General features: G+C 39.7%; 1 protein-coding gene across 2 annotated transcripts; it reads right to left on the reverse strand.

Moving 5' to 3' along the window:
• Nucleotides 1–253: 253 nt before the first annotated feature.
• Nucleotides 254–10995, reverse strand: TLR10 (toll like receptor 10). 2 transcript variants are annotated; one of them, XM_019024898.4, is made up of 2 exons: nucleotides 10926–10995; nucleotides 254–3666 (listed from the first exon to the last, which is right to left on the reverse strand). In XM_019024898.4, exon 2 carries the CDS (start codon nucleotides 3602–3604, stop codon nucleotides 1169–1171), a length of 2436 nt encoding a protein of 811 aa, XP_018880443.2. In that variant the 5' UTR covers nucleotides 3605–3666; nucleotides 10926–10995; the 3' UTR covers nucleotides 254–1168.
• Between the last annotated feature and the right edge of the window lie 5238 nt (nucleotides 10996–16233).

Here is a 16233-nt window from a genome sequence, read left to right on the forward strand (position 1 = left end):
GAAGATGCAAGGAGATAAAAGGAGATTGCTGTTAGATCTTAAAGGAGCATGACATTCTCTCCCTGAATCATGTGTTTAAGCCACAAAATTTTTTTCTAACCAGAAAAGTGACATGATGTTTGTTTTTGAAATATAATTTTGCAAAATTATAATTTTTGAAATATAATTTTGCAAAAATTATATTTCAGGAGTGCTTTTCTTCCTGTGACCCGTGAGACCAGAAAGAAGAATCAAGCCAAATGAGTAGGATGTGTAGGCTCTAAAAACTATCTTTATTTTTTTCTACTTATAAAAGAAATACAGATTCATTCTAAACAATTCAAACATGATAGAAATACGCAACATAGAAATCAAATGCTCCCTGTAATCCAACCTCCCAGACCCAAACCACTGTTACTACATCTGGTATAGATTTCTTTACACTTTTATTTCAATGCCATTTCAATGGCAAAAACCACAATTAGTTTTGCACCAACCTAATAGTTTATAACATATTAATATGTTTTTTCCATACCAGGAAATATACAGCTACCTTATTCTTTTTAGTGGCATGTAATATTATATTACATTAATGTACTATAATTTATTGAATTAGACCTTATTTTGTGGACATGAGGATGTTTTCCTTTTTTTTCTTTTTTTTTTTCTTTTTTTTGAGATGGAGTCTCGCTCTGTCACCAGGCTGGAGTGCAGTGGCTCGATCTCAGCTCACTGCAACTGCCACCTCCCAGGTTCAAGCGATTCTCCTGCCTCAGCCTCCCAAGTAGCTGGGACTACAGGCGTGGACCACCACGCCCAGCTAATTTTTGTATTTTTAGTAGAGACAGGGTTTCACCATGTTGGCCAGGATGGTCTCCATCTCTTGACCTCGTGGTTCACCCGTCTTGGCCTCCCACAGTGCTGGGATTACAAGAGTGAGCCACTGCACCTGGCCACATTTTTCATGATTATAAACAATCCTGGGATGAACACCTTTTTCCATAAGCCCTTATAAACTTGTGAAGGTGTTTCTATAGGATACATTCTTAGAAATCCTTCTAGAAACTGATATGAAGGGAATAACCATTTTTTATTTTAATAAGTGTTGTCAAATTGCCATCATAAAGGTTGTATCAATGTACATCCCAACAGTGTATGTGGTCCCCAACTTCCCAAGGACTGTGGGATTTTATAGGCAGTCTGTTCTCATCAGAGAGATTGTAGAACCTCGAGACTCTTCATTTAACTCTGTGAATGTCTGCAGTTCATACATTTCTCTGGTGGCTGATACATTAACATTAATAGCAGCTCGAAGGTTTGCCCAGAAAAGCCCACATTTACGCCTATCCTTGGGCCATTCCAAGTATGCTTTTTTTTCCAGGAGAGCTTTCAGTTTATGATACCTGGTGGGAATGCAGTAGAATGGAATGGGTTCCAGTAAGATAAGAATTATATGATCAGAATTTTCATGGAAGAGATTGTGGTGGGCAAAGTAGAATTCATAATGGCACCACTCATTCTGGACAAAGTTGGGAGACAAAACAAAGATGGACTTATAGCTTTTCTCAATGAAGCTTACAATATTTTCACTAATGCTTTTGCCAGGGTCAAAGTAGCTTTCATAAAGGCAAATCAAGATAGAACCATCTTCCTTCTCTAGATTGGGGATCAATTCATTCTTCACCCACAGAGAATCATGTTCACTGTATGAAATAAATGCATGGAATCGGACATTTCTCTTGAGTTGTTCTTGGGTTGTTTTCCTAACCCTGTGCCATGTTTGTGTGCATTGACCTAGCATCCTGAGATACCAGGGCAGATCAAAGTGGAGACAGCAGAAGGCCACAGCCAACCCCAGAACTAGCATAATAACCACAATGGTGACAATCAACAGAGCTGTGTTGCAAGATAATTCGTGGAGATGAACGTCTTTTAACGGAGTTCCCCTTAGGTTTAAAGGGTATTCACAGGTGTATGAATCTGACCATCCAACCATCATGACCTCTGAATATGTTTCAAGCTGAATGAAATTTTTTAATTCACAGGTACACCGGAATGGATTTCTTCCCGCATTTAGAGTCTTAACTTCCTGGCAGCTCTGAACAAAATCCAGAGATGGGCTGAGAATGAAGTTCATTTCAATGTTCAGAATTGAAAGTCTACTGAAATGACTGCACCCAGGGAGATCGGTTAGAAAATTAAATGCAATATTTAGTTCTCGTAAGGCCATCAGATGAATAGTCTCTTTAGGTACAGTTTGGATTTGGTTATTATTTAGGTCAAGTATTTGAATACTTTTGGGCAAGCACCTGAAGACAGAATCAGACAATTTATTGTATGACAGATTCATATTGACCACAGTTTCTGGCCATGAGCAATTTTCATCATTTTTATGTTGTAATAGATTTTGACTCAGATCCAAGTGTTCCAAGGGTGTGTTGTTAGCAAAGCAACTCACTAAAGAAAGTGTCTCCAGTTTATTGCCATTCAAAACGAGAGTTTTCAAGTGAGGCAGTTGGATAGTTCTTTTAAACAACTCGTCTGTTAAGATATTATTGGCAAAATTTAAATATTGGAATTTCGTAGGATAATTAGGGAAAAGCATGTGTGGCATTTGTGCATTTGATATTGTCAGGTTTTCTATGTCCATTTTGGTCAAAAGCAAATAGATTTTATCCTGTTGAATGTAAAACACTCGGAAATGTACATGCTCCAATTTTATAGTTCTCATTACAGTATTTGAGTAGTCAAATGAATTGTGGTCAAGATAAGCCTTACCACCAAAAGTCACATTTCGGATCTGAAAGTGTTCCACTGATGTATGCCAAACAAATTGTAAGATAAGGAAAAGGTCGTCCCAGAGTAAATCAACTTTATTAAGTAATAGAACCGATGTCTTAGCATTTTCTAAACTAAGATTTCGTTGCATTTCATAACTTACAAATTGGCTTTTGCCATCTATATTTGTCATTTCTAATATTTTTGAAGTCTTGATTCCATCACGCAAAAGAACCCAGAAATTTGTGTCCATTGGTAAAACAATGTGCAGTTTTGTTGTGTTTAAGATGGGCAGGCTACCTTCTTCATAATGAGAAAGAGTTCTGAATCCTAAGAAGACAGTATTTAGATGCAGATGAGCAATTTTCTGGAAATCTGATTTTTGTATTTTTGCCCCACTCAAACCTAGGATTTCCAGGTGTGACATGTTGCCAGCTTCTTCACAGATAGGCATGGTGTCAAAGTCATTAAAAGAAAGATCTAAATACCTGAGACCTGCCAGTAAATACCAAGTTACACTCTTCAGTCTGTTATTAGACAAATCTAAATATCTTAACTCCTTGTTGAATTCAAAGGTTTTGAGATCCAGCTGTTGAATTCTGTTATGGCATAGAATCAAAACTCTCAGTTTGGAGACAGAATGAAAATCTGAACTCTGGAGTTGAAAAAGGAGGTTATAGGATAAATCCAGTGTTGTTGTGGCTGGGGTCAAGTCTGCGGGAACCTTTCTTAGAGACATGTTGGAGCAGTTGGTCATCAGTTCCCTTTCTTCTGGCAGCTCTGGAGCATCACCCTCTACTGTCATAAAAATACTACAAAATATGTAAATGTTTCTGATGAGTCTCATTGTATTTCCAAGGATTTTACCACTGATTTCCTCATATGAATGATGAAGATGAGCTCAAAACCCTAAAAAAAAGTATATAATGTTAGATTTTTATTTGGTTTGTTAAATCCTGTAGGATTTTTATTTGCAAAAAAAATGCCAACATCTGACTACATTCATCAAGAGGTTGGAATAAGGTCCCAACCTGTATGTTGGGTCTTCAACTTGATCTCAGAGCATTGGCTGAGAAGTCTCCAAGCTGGCTACTGTGCCATGTCTCCGTCGTTGAGGTAAGTCAGGATTCTCAGAGAGGAGAAGCATAATGGCCCTTTGGTTTAAGAACTGCATTGTCAGGCCAGACTCAATACCTTCTCTCACATCTCCTTTTGATAGCTTGAAGATTTAAAGAAAATCGAAAGTAATTTGTTTTATTACCAGACATTGTGAGCCTTTGACTTGATATCAAGGAGTTACCCCTCAATTTTTGTATTTGTGGATATAGAAAGTCCCTGGAGCCAATATCTGACTTTCAACACTTACCTTACAGATGGAAGTTTCAAAACAGGAAACAAATAGAATTATTCCTGTCCTTCTGCCTCTATATGTCTTCAGGTTGGTGGCAAAAGCAATCTGGATTACTGCCAAATAATAGTATTAATGTTGAAAAACAATTTCCAGGTGTGAAATGTTGCCAGCTTCTCCACAGACAGGCATGCTGTTAGTCATTAAAAGAAAGATCTAAATGTCTGAAACCTGCCAGTGAATACCAAGCTACAATCTTCAGTCTGTTGTTAGACAACTATAAATGTCTTAACTTCTTGTTGAATTCAAAGGTCTTGATATTCAGTTGCTGAATTCTGTTATGGCATAGAATCAAAGCTTTCAGTTTAGATTTCAATGTGCCAAGATACATACTAATTGCTTCATGTATATTATCTCATTTATTTATCACCATACTCTCTGAGGGAAGTACTACTACTCCCATTTGATAGATGAGGAAATTGAAGGATATAGAATTCTGAGGACTTTGGGAGATGTGCCAGGCTTCACGTGGTTGGATTAGACGTAGAACAGAGGTAGTTGGAGTACTAAGATTTTACGATATTCATTATTCAAGATATTTATTAAGTACCTATTCTGCCAGAAACTTTTCTAGGCACTGGGGAAGTAGCAGTGAACAGAAGAGATTTCTGTTTCTACATAGCTTATATTCTAGAAAGAGGTTAAGAAAAGAGAGACTGCAAACAAAACAATACGTTTATATGTTATGACTTACAATTCCACATGCCTGGGGAGGCCTCACAATCATGGTGGAAGGCGAATGAGGAGCAAAGTCATGTCTTATGTGGCAGCAGGCAAGAGAGCATGTGCAGGGAAACTCCCCTTTATAAAACCACCAGATCTCATGAGACTTATTCACTATCATGAGAACAGCATGGGAAAGACCCGCACCCATGATTCAATTACTTCCCTCCAGGTCCCTCCCACAACATGTGGGAATTATGGGAGCTACAGTTCAAGATGAGATTTGGGTGGGGACCAATATCAGGCAGTGATATTGTCTTGAAGAAAAAATTACTGAGATAAGGGAAACAGAGAGAGACTGGGGAGTGATTTTCTTTTTTATAGAATGATCAAAAAAGGCCTCCCTGATAGTGATCTTCATGCAGAAATCTAAAGGGGGTGAAGAAGCAAGACACTTGTTGTCTGGGGAAAGAGTATTTTGGAGAGAGAGAGAACAGCAAGTACAAATTTAAAGATCCTGATGTGCTTGGAAAATGTGAGGAAGACCTGGAGTGGAGTTAGGGGACAGAATCAGAGAAGAGGTCGGATCTTATAAGAACTTGGCAATTTTCCTCTGACTGAAATAAGAAACCAGCAGAAGATTTAGAGTCCAGGAGTGACAGGTTCTGACATACATTTTAAAGATTCCTCTGTTTGAGGCAACCTATAGAATGGGAGAAAATTTTTGCAATCTGTCCATCTGACAAAGGGCTAATACCCAGAATCTATAAAGAACATAAAAAAATTTACAAGAAAAAAACAACCCCATCAAAAAGTGGGTGAAGGATATGAACAGGCACTTCTCAAAAGAAGACATTTATGCAGCCAACAAACATATGAAAAAAAGCTCATGATCACTGGTCATTAGAGAAATGCAAATCAAAACCACAATGAAATACCATCTCATACCTGTTAGAATGGTGATCATTAAAAAGTCAGGAGACAACAGGTGCTGGAGAGGATGTGGAGAAATAGGAATACTTTCACACTGTTGGTGGGGGTGTAAATTAGCTCAACAATTGTGGAAGACAATGTGGCGATTCCTCAAGGATCCAGAACTAGAAATACTATTTGACCCAGCAATACCAATCCTTTGGTATCTATCCAGAGGATTATAAATCATTCTACTATAAAGATACATGCACACACGTGTTTATTGCAGCACTATTCACAACAGCAAAGACTTGGAACCAACCCAAATGCCCATCAATGATAGACTGCATAAAGAAAATATGGCACATATACACCATGGAATGCTACGCAGCCATAAAAAAGAATGCGTTCATGTCCTTTGCAGGGACATGGATGAATCTGGAAACCATCATTCTCAGCAAACTAATACAAGAACAGAAAACCAAACACCACATGTTCTCACTCATAACTGGGAGTTGAACAATGAGAACACATTGACACACACCGGGGCCTGTCAGGGGGTGGGGGGCTAGAGGAGGAATAGCATTAGGAGAAATACCTAATGTAGATGATGGGCTGATGGGTGCAGCAAACCACCATGGCATGTGTATACCTGTGTAACAAACCCGCACGTTCTGCACATGTACCCCAGAACTTAAAGTATAAAATAATAAATAAATAAATAAATAAAAAGATTCCTCTATTTGTTGGGTGAAAATGACTGGGAGCCACAAGGCTGGCAGGGAAGACTCCTTGAGACACTATAGAGTAACTTGTGCCAGAGAGAATGTATCAATGGAAGTGGAGAGAAGTGGTTAGATTCTAATTTCAAATTAGTAAACAATTTAACTCTACGTGTCCCCACACCAGGCTCTCTGAAGGCACCAAGGGCAGGTGATAAGTTAGTGGGGGAGTTTTTCTGCTTCCATTTGTATGTATCTGTTACACATTGACCGTCAACCTCCCTCAGACAGGTCACTCCCATAGACAAACAGAGGGAGCAAAAGATATGCTCAACAGAAAGAGGATGGGGTAGAGAGACTTCTCTGTGCGTGTCATGTTCCCATCATTCTGAAAGGCTGGATGGGAGGTGAGGGAGGCAGTGGGCACGCCCATCCACAGGAATGCACACAAACATGGCGGGGTAACAAAGGTGGGGCAGAATCAAAACATAAGGCCACTTAGAATGTTACCTCTCTCTCATCTGTATTTCTCTTTCTCTAGAACCTTCCCAAGTCTGGTTTTTTTCTTGAAGTGAAGGAATTCCAGGAAACCTATGGAGAGTAGGGAGTGAGAGGGCCACTCCCAAGTTTTCCATTAGCCGCTGATACTAGTAAAGGAGAGAGAGCATCTTATCTCTGATCTTCGGAACACATATGATCATAGTTTCTTTGTGTGAACTCCCTTACAATGTAAACTTGGAGAATTCTTTTGTAAAAATATTAATTATCCACACTGATCATATAGTTTTTATATTTCATAAACTATTGTTTCTGGTAAGTGTTCTCAGATATCTTGGAGAAAAAGCAATCATTTTGGTAAGGTCACCACATTTAGATGATTTCTCAAAACACCAACTTTTAAAAACACGGTCAAATGACTTAAGATGCCTCCGGCCGTATTTTTCTTTGCTGACATTTCAGTGACTCCCTAGAGTGTAATGTATACTAAAATATTATACTGCATTAATATGTAAATATAACACAGTATAATTATCAGAAAAAAACAGGTGAATATTCTATTTAATTAACTTAGCTCCTGCTGGATTTTTGAACTGTCACATATTTAAGAGTAAGTTTTCTACATCTACTTTTAAATATTTCTAATAGAAAATCAGTTTACAACTGTGGCCTGGAAGTGTAATTACTACTCAAATCATTGTGTTCATAGTATCCAATGTATAATGATAAACTTTATATTTTCTTTCAGTTTTCTTAAAACTATACATTAAAATTCAGAATATCTTAATTTCCATGCCACTAGATGCAGAAAATAATTTTCCATGAATTCATGATCTCTTCTGAATGACCTCTTAGTAAATAAACTTTCATTCATTTGCTTATCACCTGTCCCTTCTCTGTTCGTTCCCATGGTAGCTGTCAGTCTTGTTCACTTCTGTATCCTCAGCATGTAGCATAGTGCTTGACACATGGTGCCTGCTCATTACTGCTTGTTGAATGCACATATGAATGAATGAATCCTTGTATGTATGAATTTCAACGTTTTAATCCTTAGCACAACGTGATGCATAATATGCTCTCATAAATATGTGTTGAATGAATGAATTTATGTTGTGAATTCCTGATACAGTGCAGGGCATGATGGTTGAAGAATGAGTTTGGTAGGCCTGGCGCGGTGGCTCAGGCCTGTAATCCCAGCACTTTGGGAGGCTGAGGCAGGTGGATCACAAAGTGAGGAGATCAAGACCATCCTGGCTAACATGGTGAAACTCTGTCTCTACTAAAAAAATACAAAAAATTAGCCGAGCGTGGTGGCATGTGCCTGTAGTCCCAGCTACTCTGGAGGCTGAGGCAGGATAATCGCTTGAACCGAAGAGGTGGAGGTTGCAGTGAGCTGAGATGCCACCACTGCACTCCAGACTGGGCAACAGAGCAAGACTCAGTCTCAAAAAAAGAATAAGTTTGGTTTTAGGGATTGATGGATCTGTGTTCAAATCCAATGTTAACCATTCATCCACTCATTAGCTATGTACTCGGATCATTTATTTAATCTCTGAAAGATCTGGTTTTGTCATCTGTAAAATGGAGCTTGTGAAGAGGCATAAGACAATGTATGTAAGTCACTTAGTACCATGCCTAGCGTATCACACTTAATAAATGGTGGCAGTTATCAGGTCAAGACTCAGGTGAAGCAAGGAAGGCATAAATGTTAAGGGGGTCCCAAGGAACTCAGTAATCAAGATAATGTTTACATGAAATATTTTTAAAAATGAAAATTAATGCAAAAATCTATGTTGAACAAAATATCGAAATTTTTCATAAAGACAGGATCAGTATTACTGATTGTTTCTTTTGCCTCAGGCTCTATTATGGCTTGATAGGACCCTGGCAGTTATAATCATTAGGTTGACAAAGGTGCGTTTAATGTTATCATCTCATAGAGTGCTTAATTTGTAGCAATTGACTTTAAGCTTCTAGGTCTTAGAGCCATGGCCCCTTAAGAATGCAGCAGAATCTAACCCAGTTGCTTTAGCTGGAACTCTCTGCGCTGAGAAGTCAGAGTTTCTATCTCTTACCCACTTCTTCCCCCTGCCCAATACCACAGTCTTATCTGGGACTACAATGGGAGAGGAACTCTTTTTGAACTTCTCTTAATATAACAATAGTAAAGGTCCTATCTCTCAGGCAATACTTATGCATTATGACATTTTATAAAAACAACTTTTATATAGAGACAGGGTCTCACTATGTTGCCAAGGCTGCTCTTAAACTCCTGGCCTCCAGCAATCTTCCCACCTCAGCCTCCCAAATGGGTGTGATTAGAGGTGTGAGCCACTGTGCTTGGCCTCATTAAAGCAATTTTAAAAGTAGGACATACACTTTTTTTTTTTTTTTTTGAGATGGAGTCTCGCTCTGTTGCCCAGGCTGGAGTAAAGTGGTATGATCTCAGCTCACTGCAAGCTCCACCTCCCAGGTTCAAGCAATTTTCCTGCCGCAGCCTCCTGAGTAGCTGGGATTACAGGCACCTGCCATCACGCCTGGCTAATTTTTGTATTTTTAGTAGAGATGGGGTTTCACCATGTTGGTGATGTAGTCTATAAATAGTATATATATGTTAATATCATATCCCTACTACTATGTTAAAAGCAGGTAAAAAACAGAGAATGACCTTCCTTAATACATCTTTAATATCTTATAATTTAAAAGTCCAAGTCAAAAGACATCATGAAATGACAACTAGTGTTTTACCAAAGAATATTTAATCATCTAATTTATCTTTTCCCAATGATATAAAGAAATAGAAAAGAGATTAAGAACCTATTGAATGTTGAATGATCTTTGCAACATAAGAGTAAGAATGACTTCTTTTTAGTATTTCCTATGTGTCTGACATGGAGCTAAGTGTTTTCTGTCCATTACCTTGTTTAATCCTTCAATGACTCAACAAAATGGCGGCCATTATTATTCATATTTTACAGATGGAGGAGCTAAAGCCCAGAGGTAAAGTAACTTGCCCCAGATGACCAACTGAAGAAGCAGAGATTTGAACCCAGACCTGTTTGGTTCCTTCTGGATGGTAACTAAACCCAAATGCAAGGCACCTCAAACCTTGAAATGAGGTGGCTTAAGATGTAACGACATCCTAAGGACCGAATCACTGAGGTTGAATCCATTGATCTGACCAGCTGCCATGGCGGCCACTTCCTCCTTTCTCACCCCATACCCCTCTCTATGAAGCTTCATGCAGCTGCTGTGGGACACTCTGCTAGGTGCCACAAAGTTCAAGAGACTTTGCCTACATGTATAAATATATTCTTAGGAAAGTTATAAGTTCACAAGAATTGAAATAAAACTCGAAGTGCATCCTATTCCTAATTAATAGCTCAATGTAGGTGGTCTGGGAGAAAGCTTATCAAGAAACCAAATGCTCACAGGTTGTTAACCATCCTCTTCTTTACAGCAACCACATATGGCCCTCTTTGTCCACTTCTGAAGGAAACGGAATAAGAACTGCATTGTACAAGATCCATCAGATCTGCCCCTACTTTTAAACAGGTAACACAAATGCAGAACTTTTCAACGGGGTAAAGGAGCAACAGATATGCCTTAAATAGCCAAAGGTTTCATCCAGCAGAGGTTAACATACACCGTGGGGAAATAAGAGTTAGAAAAAACTTGCCACAATGCATGGGACCGTTCAATCTGAACAGAAGAGCTGACCAGGTTTGATCCGCAATCAGTGAAAAGAAACCCACGCTCTCAAGCATCTGCAAGAAATTCCTCAGATCAATAGCCCCAAGGTCACTAATCATTAATCTAGACAAAATAGTAAATACTAAAAATCTAAATAACCCTACTTCCCTCCCCTCAATGTTAGCTCAAATTATCTCCTCTTTAGAAAAGACCCATTGCAGCCCTTATATCTTTTTAATGAGAGTTACAACAAACAAAGCTAAGGTTCTTACCCCACGGCTTGCACTCTCTCAGCAGAGCTGCAGGTGCGTGGATGATTCGTTGACACGGTCAGAATTGGCTGCAGGAGGGAATTGAATCAAGTTTTTCTGCAAAGCTTAAACCCCATCCGCCCTCTTCTGCATGCTGGTGGTATTGCATGTTATATATATTCATTATAATCTTAGCACTTTTTAAAATTGTGGTCAAATACACATAACATAGGAGTTATCATGCTCACCATCTTTCTATTTTTATTTTTTCTTTTTTATTTTTTTTGAGGTAGGGTCTCACTTTGTCACCCAGGCTGGAGTGCAGTGGTGTGATCACTGCTCACTGCAGCCTTGACCTCTTGCGCTAAAGCCCGCAAGAGGCTGGGCTTCTCAGTCCCGCAAATGTCTGGGACTACAGGCGCTCACCAACTGGCCTGGCTAAGTTTTTTGTATTTTTTTGTAGAGACGGGGTTTCGCCAGTTGCCCAGGCTGGTCTCGAACTCCTGAGCTCAAGTGATCTGCCTGTCTCAGCCTCCCAAAGTGCTAGGATTACAGTGTGAGCCACCGCGCCTGACCTTAAGCATTTTTAAATGTACAATTTAGTGGCATTAATTAAGTATGTTCACACTGTTGTGTAACCACCACCACTGCCCATCTCCAAAGATTTTTCGTCATCCCAAACTGAAATTCTATGCCATTAAAAAATAATTTCCCATTTTCCCCTTTCCTCAGACCCTGGAAACTGTAATTCTACTTTCTGTCTGTGTGGATTTGACTACTCTAGGTACCTCATGGCCGTGGAGTTATACCATATTTGGTTTTTTGTGACTGGCTTGTTTCATTGAGCATAATGTCTTTAAGGTTCATCCATATCATTTCTATTATTATTACATAGAATAATAGAATCTTTCCTTCCTTTTTTAAGGCTGAATACTATTTTGTTGTATGTACGTCCCACGTTTTGTTCATTCATTCATCCATCAATGGACATTTGGGTAGTTTTCACCTTTTGGCTCTTGTGAATAATGCTGCTGTGAACGTGGTGCACAAATATCTATTTAAGTTGGTACTTAACATTCTTTTGAGTCTATACCTAGAAGTGGAATTCATGGATCATATGACCATTCTGTTTAATTTTTTGCAGAACCACCATACTGGTTTTCCACAGCATCTTAGAGCACTTTGCTGATGCTTTTCTTCAAGGTGCAGGTCGGTTATCCCTTTCGTCAGTTGGGTGGGGCAGTCATGTGATGATGGGCAGAAGTAGGAATGGTGACTCCATAATTTCAGCAATCAGGCAGGAAGAGGGCGGAAAGGAGTTATCTAGAGCAGGGGTCCCCAACCCCTGGGCCACAGACAGGTACCAGTTCATGGCCTGTTAGGAACCGAGCCACACAGCAGGAGGTGAGTGGTGGGTAAGCAAATGAAGCTTCATCTGTATTTACAGTCACTCCCCATTGCTTGCATTACCACCTGAGCTCCACCTCCTGTCATATCAGTGGCAGCATTAGATTCTCATAGGAGCTTGGACCCTACTGTGAGCTGCCTATGGGAGGGATCTAGGTTGCGTGCTCCTTATGAGAATCTAATGTCTGATGATCTGTCACTGCTTCCCATCATGTCAGATGGGACCATCTAGTTGCAGGAAAACAGGCTCAGGGCTTCCACTGGTTCTACATTACGGTGAGTTGTATAATTATTTCATTATATATTACAATGTCATAATAATAGAAATAAAGTGCACAATAAATGTAATGTGCTTGAATCATCCCGAAACCATCTCTCCCCCATCTCCAAACCCGGTCTGTGGAAAAACTGTCTTCCATGAAATTGGTCCTGGTGCCAAAAAGATTGGAGACCTCTGACCTAGAGGCCTTTTCTTGAAGTGAAGTGGTAAAATAAGCATGGTATTTTTTAAAATGTAGATCGCAAAGTACGGATCAATTTTTAAAGCAACATTTTTGAGGTTTTTTTTCATACTTGACTTAAGATTTAGGTGACTGCTGGAGATCACGAGTAAAGAAGAAAATTTCCAGATGGATTTGTCTACAGGAAGAATGATCAATTTAAACATGAATGATTATAATAGATTTATGTCTTATAAAATTGGGGAGTGGGTGGGTTCTTAAAATACATTTTTTAACTATCATATTGGGGTTTTTAAATTTAAAATGTAGTCCATGTATTTCCACATATATTGTAGGGGGAAATCACACAAAATATAAATAACTGTAAAAAGAAAAACAACAGCAAAACAAAACCAGCTCTGCTCCTCACCTAAACATATACAAACCTGTCTATATTACACAGACGTAGGAAGACAGGTGCTGGCTGTACACCCGTCAGGAACGTTGGAGAGGGTATTCCCAGCTTGTTGGATGAACTAAGCTCTAAAATCTTTTTCATTTCAGAAATTCTCAAATTACTATGATCAGCACACTCACATTGTATATTGCCCTCTCAAGAAAAAATAATCACTTGGGGTTTTTGTTGTCCAAAGACATATTCTTCCTTTTCCCAGAGACCAACATGTTTAAATACTTTATTGTCAGAAAACGGAGAAGTTTTCTTTAAGTGTTTTTACATTTGTTTACCAAAAACAAGTTGAGCCAAGTAGAGTTGTTTGTGTCACATAATCATCATCATTAAGCTTGCATTTACTTCCTAAGTGCAGATAGTATTGCACACAAGATATTGGCTAATCATCACCACAAACTACATAGAACATATACTTTATTCCCATTCGCCAGATGGAAAAACTGGTTGAGACAGAACAAAAAACTTGCACAAGGTCATCATCCAATAGGGGAGGGAGCCAAGATTCAAAACTAAGTAAGTCTGGTTCCAAAGCCCACAATTTTTTCACGACTCCAGATGCCCAAGAGGTTAGGTAATACTCTCTCTGCCTTCACCTGAGATTTCTAAAACGTTTAAATCTTTATTCACAACTAGCAACCAAGAATAGTATGCTCAGAACCATATGTGCTGATAACTTTGAGATGTAATATTTTTATTCCTTTTTAAAAAACTTCCCCCTGCCCCTACACACATGCATGCATGCAGGCGCACGCACACACATGCACGCACACAAACACACAAACGCACATTTCCCTCCTATGTCTTCCTCTGATACCAGACGTGGGCCAGCTGTGATTCTGCCTTCATATAAGTTGCAATGAACAGAGAACCTTGGGTTACCACAAGGGGATGGAGGTTTGTTTTAAAGACACTAGAGGCTGTAAGGAAACACAGCAGCACAGCCAGGCCCTGTAGAGACCTGGAGCAGTGGCTTCTGGGGACTCCCAGAGCAGCCGTGGTGGTCAGGCTGTCTTGCTGGGCTGCTCTCCACTTTAGCTATGACTTGACTTCTCTTTGACTCTTCCTCAATCTGCTTCTCTTTCTATTCCCCACTTCTCTTTATTGCTGCCTTTGCTTCTATATGTGTCTTCCTACAGCCTTTTCCCAGGCTCACGGCTTACAGTCAAGGGCTGAGGCCCGCTCTGAGAATACTTCCCCCAAGAAGGGAAATCTGATCAGATCTTTGCCTCACTATGCAAGATGGAGCGTCTCTATTGGGCAGAGGATTCATGACCACCTTACAGGCGGCTAGCTTATTTTATTTTTATTATTATTTTGAGATAGAGTCTTGCTCTGCTGCCCAGGCTGGAGTGCAGTGGCATGATCTCAGCTCACTGCAACCTCCTCCTCCTGGGTTCAAGCGATTCTCCTGCCTCAGCCTCCCAAATAGCCGGGATCACAGGCATGTGCCACCATGCTCGACTAAGTTTTGTATTTTTAGTAGATATGGGGTTTGCCATCTTGGCCAGGCTGGTCTTGAACTCCTGACCTCAGGTGACCCACTCACCTCGGCCTCCCAAAGTGCTGGGATTACAGGTATGAGCCACCGCACCCAGTCTATTTTTATAGTTCTTGCCTTTAAGAGGGCCTTGGTCCCTGATCCAGGCAGGTAGGAAAGTTACATGACCTAGAGCTGCTCACGGGTAGAAGAAAGGGCCTGGGCTTGCATTCTCCCTAAGAGCACTGTGGGTGGCTCAGGGTCTAGTGTGGAGCACGTGTTAGCTGGGGAAAGCTCCTTTACTTTAATTACTGGTATCAGTAAATGAAAATAGTAACAACTTTTTTTTTTTCTGAATCCTATTTCTGAAAAATAAATGAAAAGTAATAAAATTCTCACATGGTTAGAAAATGTAAATCATTTGTCATTCATTTACTACACTTGAGTATAAGGAGAACATTTTAGTTCAAACAAATAAAATGATCCTGGCTGGGCATAGCAGCTCATGCCTGTAATCCCAGCACTTTGGGAGGCCGAGGTGGGTGGATCACCTGAGGTCAGGAGTTTGAGACCAGCCTGGCCAACATGGTGAAACCCTGTCTCTACTGAAAATACAAAAAATTAGCCATGCATGGTGGCACGCACCTGTAATCCCAGCTACTCGGGAAGCTGAGGCAGCAGAATTGCTTGAAGCTGGGAGGCGGAGGTTGCAGTGAACCAAGATCGCGCCACTGCACTCCAGCCTGGGCAACATGAGCAAAGCCCCGTCTCAAAAAAAAAAGAAAAAGAATAAAATAAAATGATCCTAGATATGCGCTAGGAACCTGAAAGACTTTGGAGAGATTTGGTAACCACATTAAAAAGACAAAAAGAGGTGAAATTAATTTTAATAATATATTTTATATAATTCACCACATTAAAATATTATTTCGCAAGTACTCAACATAAAAAATTACTAGCAAGATATTTGACATTCTTTTTTTATATAATGTCTTTGAAATTTGGTGTGTGTTTTACACTTACAGCACATTTCAATTCAGGCTTGTCATTTTTCAAGCATTCCATAGCCACATACGGCTAGTGGCTACCATATTACACAAACAGGACTAGAGCCTTAAGTTAATAAATGACAGTCCTACAATGAGCCAACAAACTTGAACTCTAATGCACCCACGAAACTTTCCCTAATGATACCAAATATTGATATTTCTCATCTCTCATTTTCCCACGTGCTACCCCTGACTCCCGCTCCCACTTCCCCTCTCAACTGACCCTGCTCACTCTGGGAATGGTCCCGTTGTAAGAGCCATCACTTAGAACCCACGTCCTCAGAAATTATCCCAAAGGCTTTAGGGACAGAGAAGGAATATGTGTATCTATTAGAGGTGACATGGGGGAGAAAAGGAGGACAAATAAATATTAAAGAAAAATTAAAGAGAAAAAGAGAGAAATGGAAGAGAAAAGCACTGGGAGGAGAGGATCAAAAGGAAAAAGCAAAAAAGAGAAAGAACAAGGGAAACACAGATAGAGAAA

This window comes from Gorilla gorilla, chromosome 3 (genome assembly GCF_029281585.2).
Source record: "Gorilla gorilla gorilla isolate KB3781 chromosome 3, NHGRI_mGorGor1-v2.1_pri, whole genome shotgun sequence".
In the NCBI taxonomy this organism is placed as follows: Eukaryota; Metazoa; Chordata; class Mammalia; order Primates; family Hominidae; genus Gorilla; species Gorilla gorilla.

Bases quoted from the DNA above. Each gene is read 5' to 3' on its own strand.
- TLR10 (XM_019024898.4), bottom strand. From the start codon at position 3,604: ATGAGACTCATCAGAAACATTTACATATTTTGTAGTATTTTTATGACA.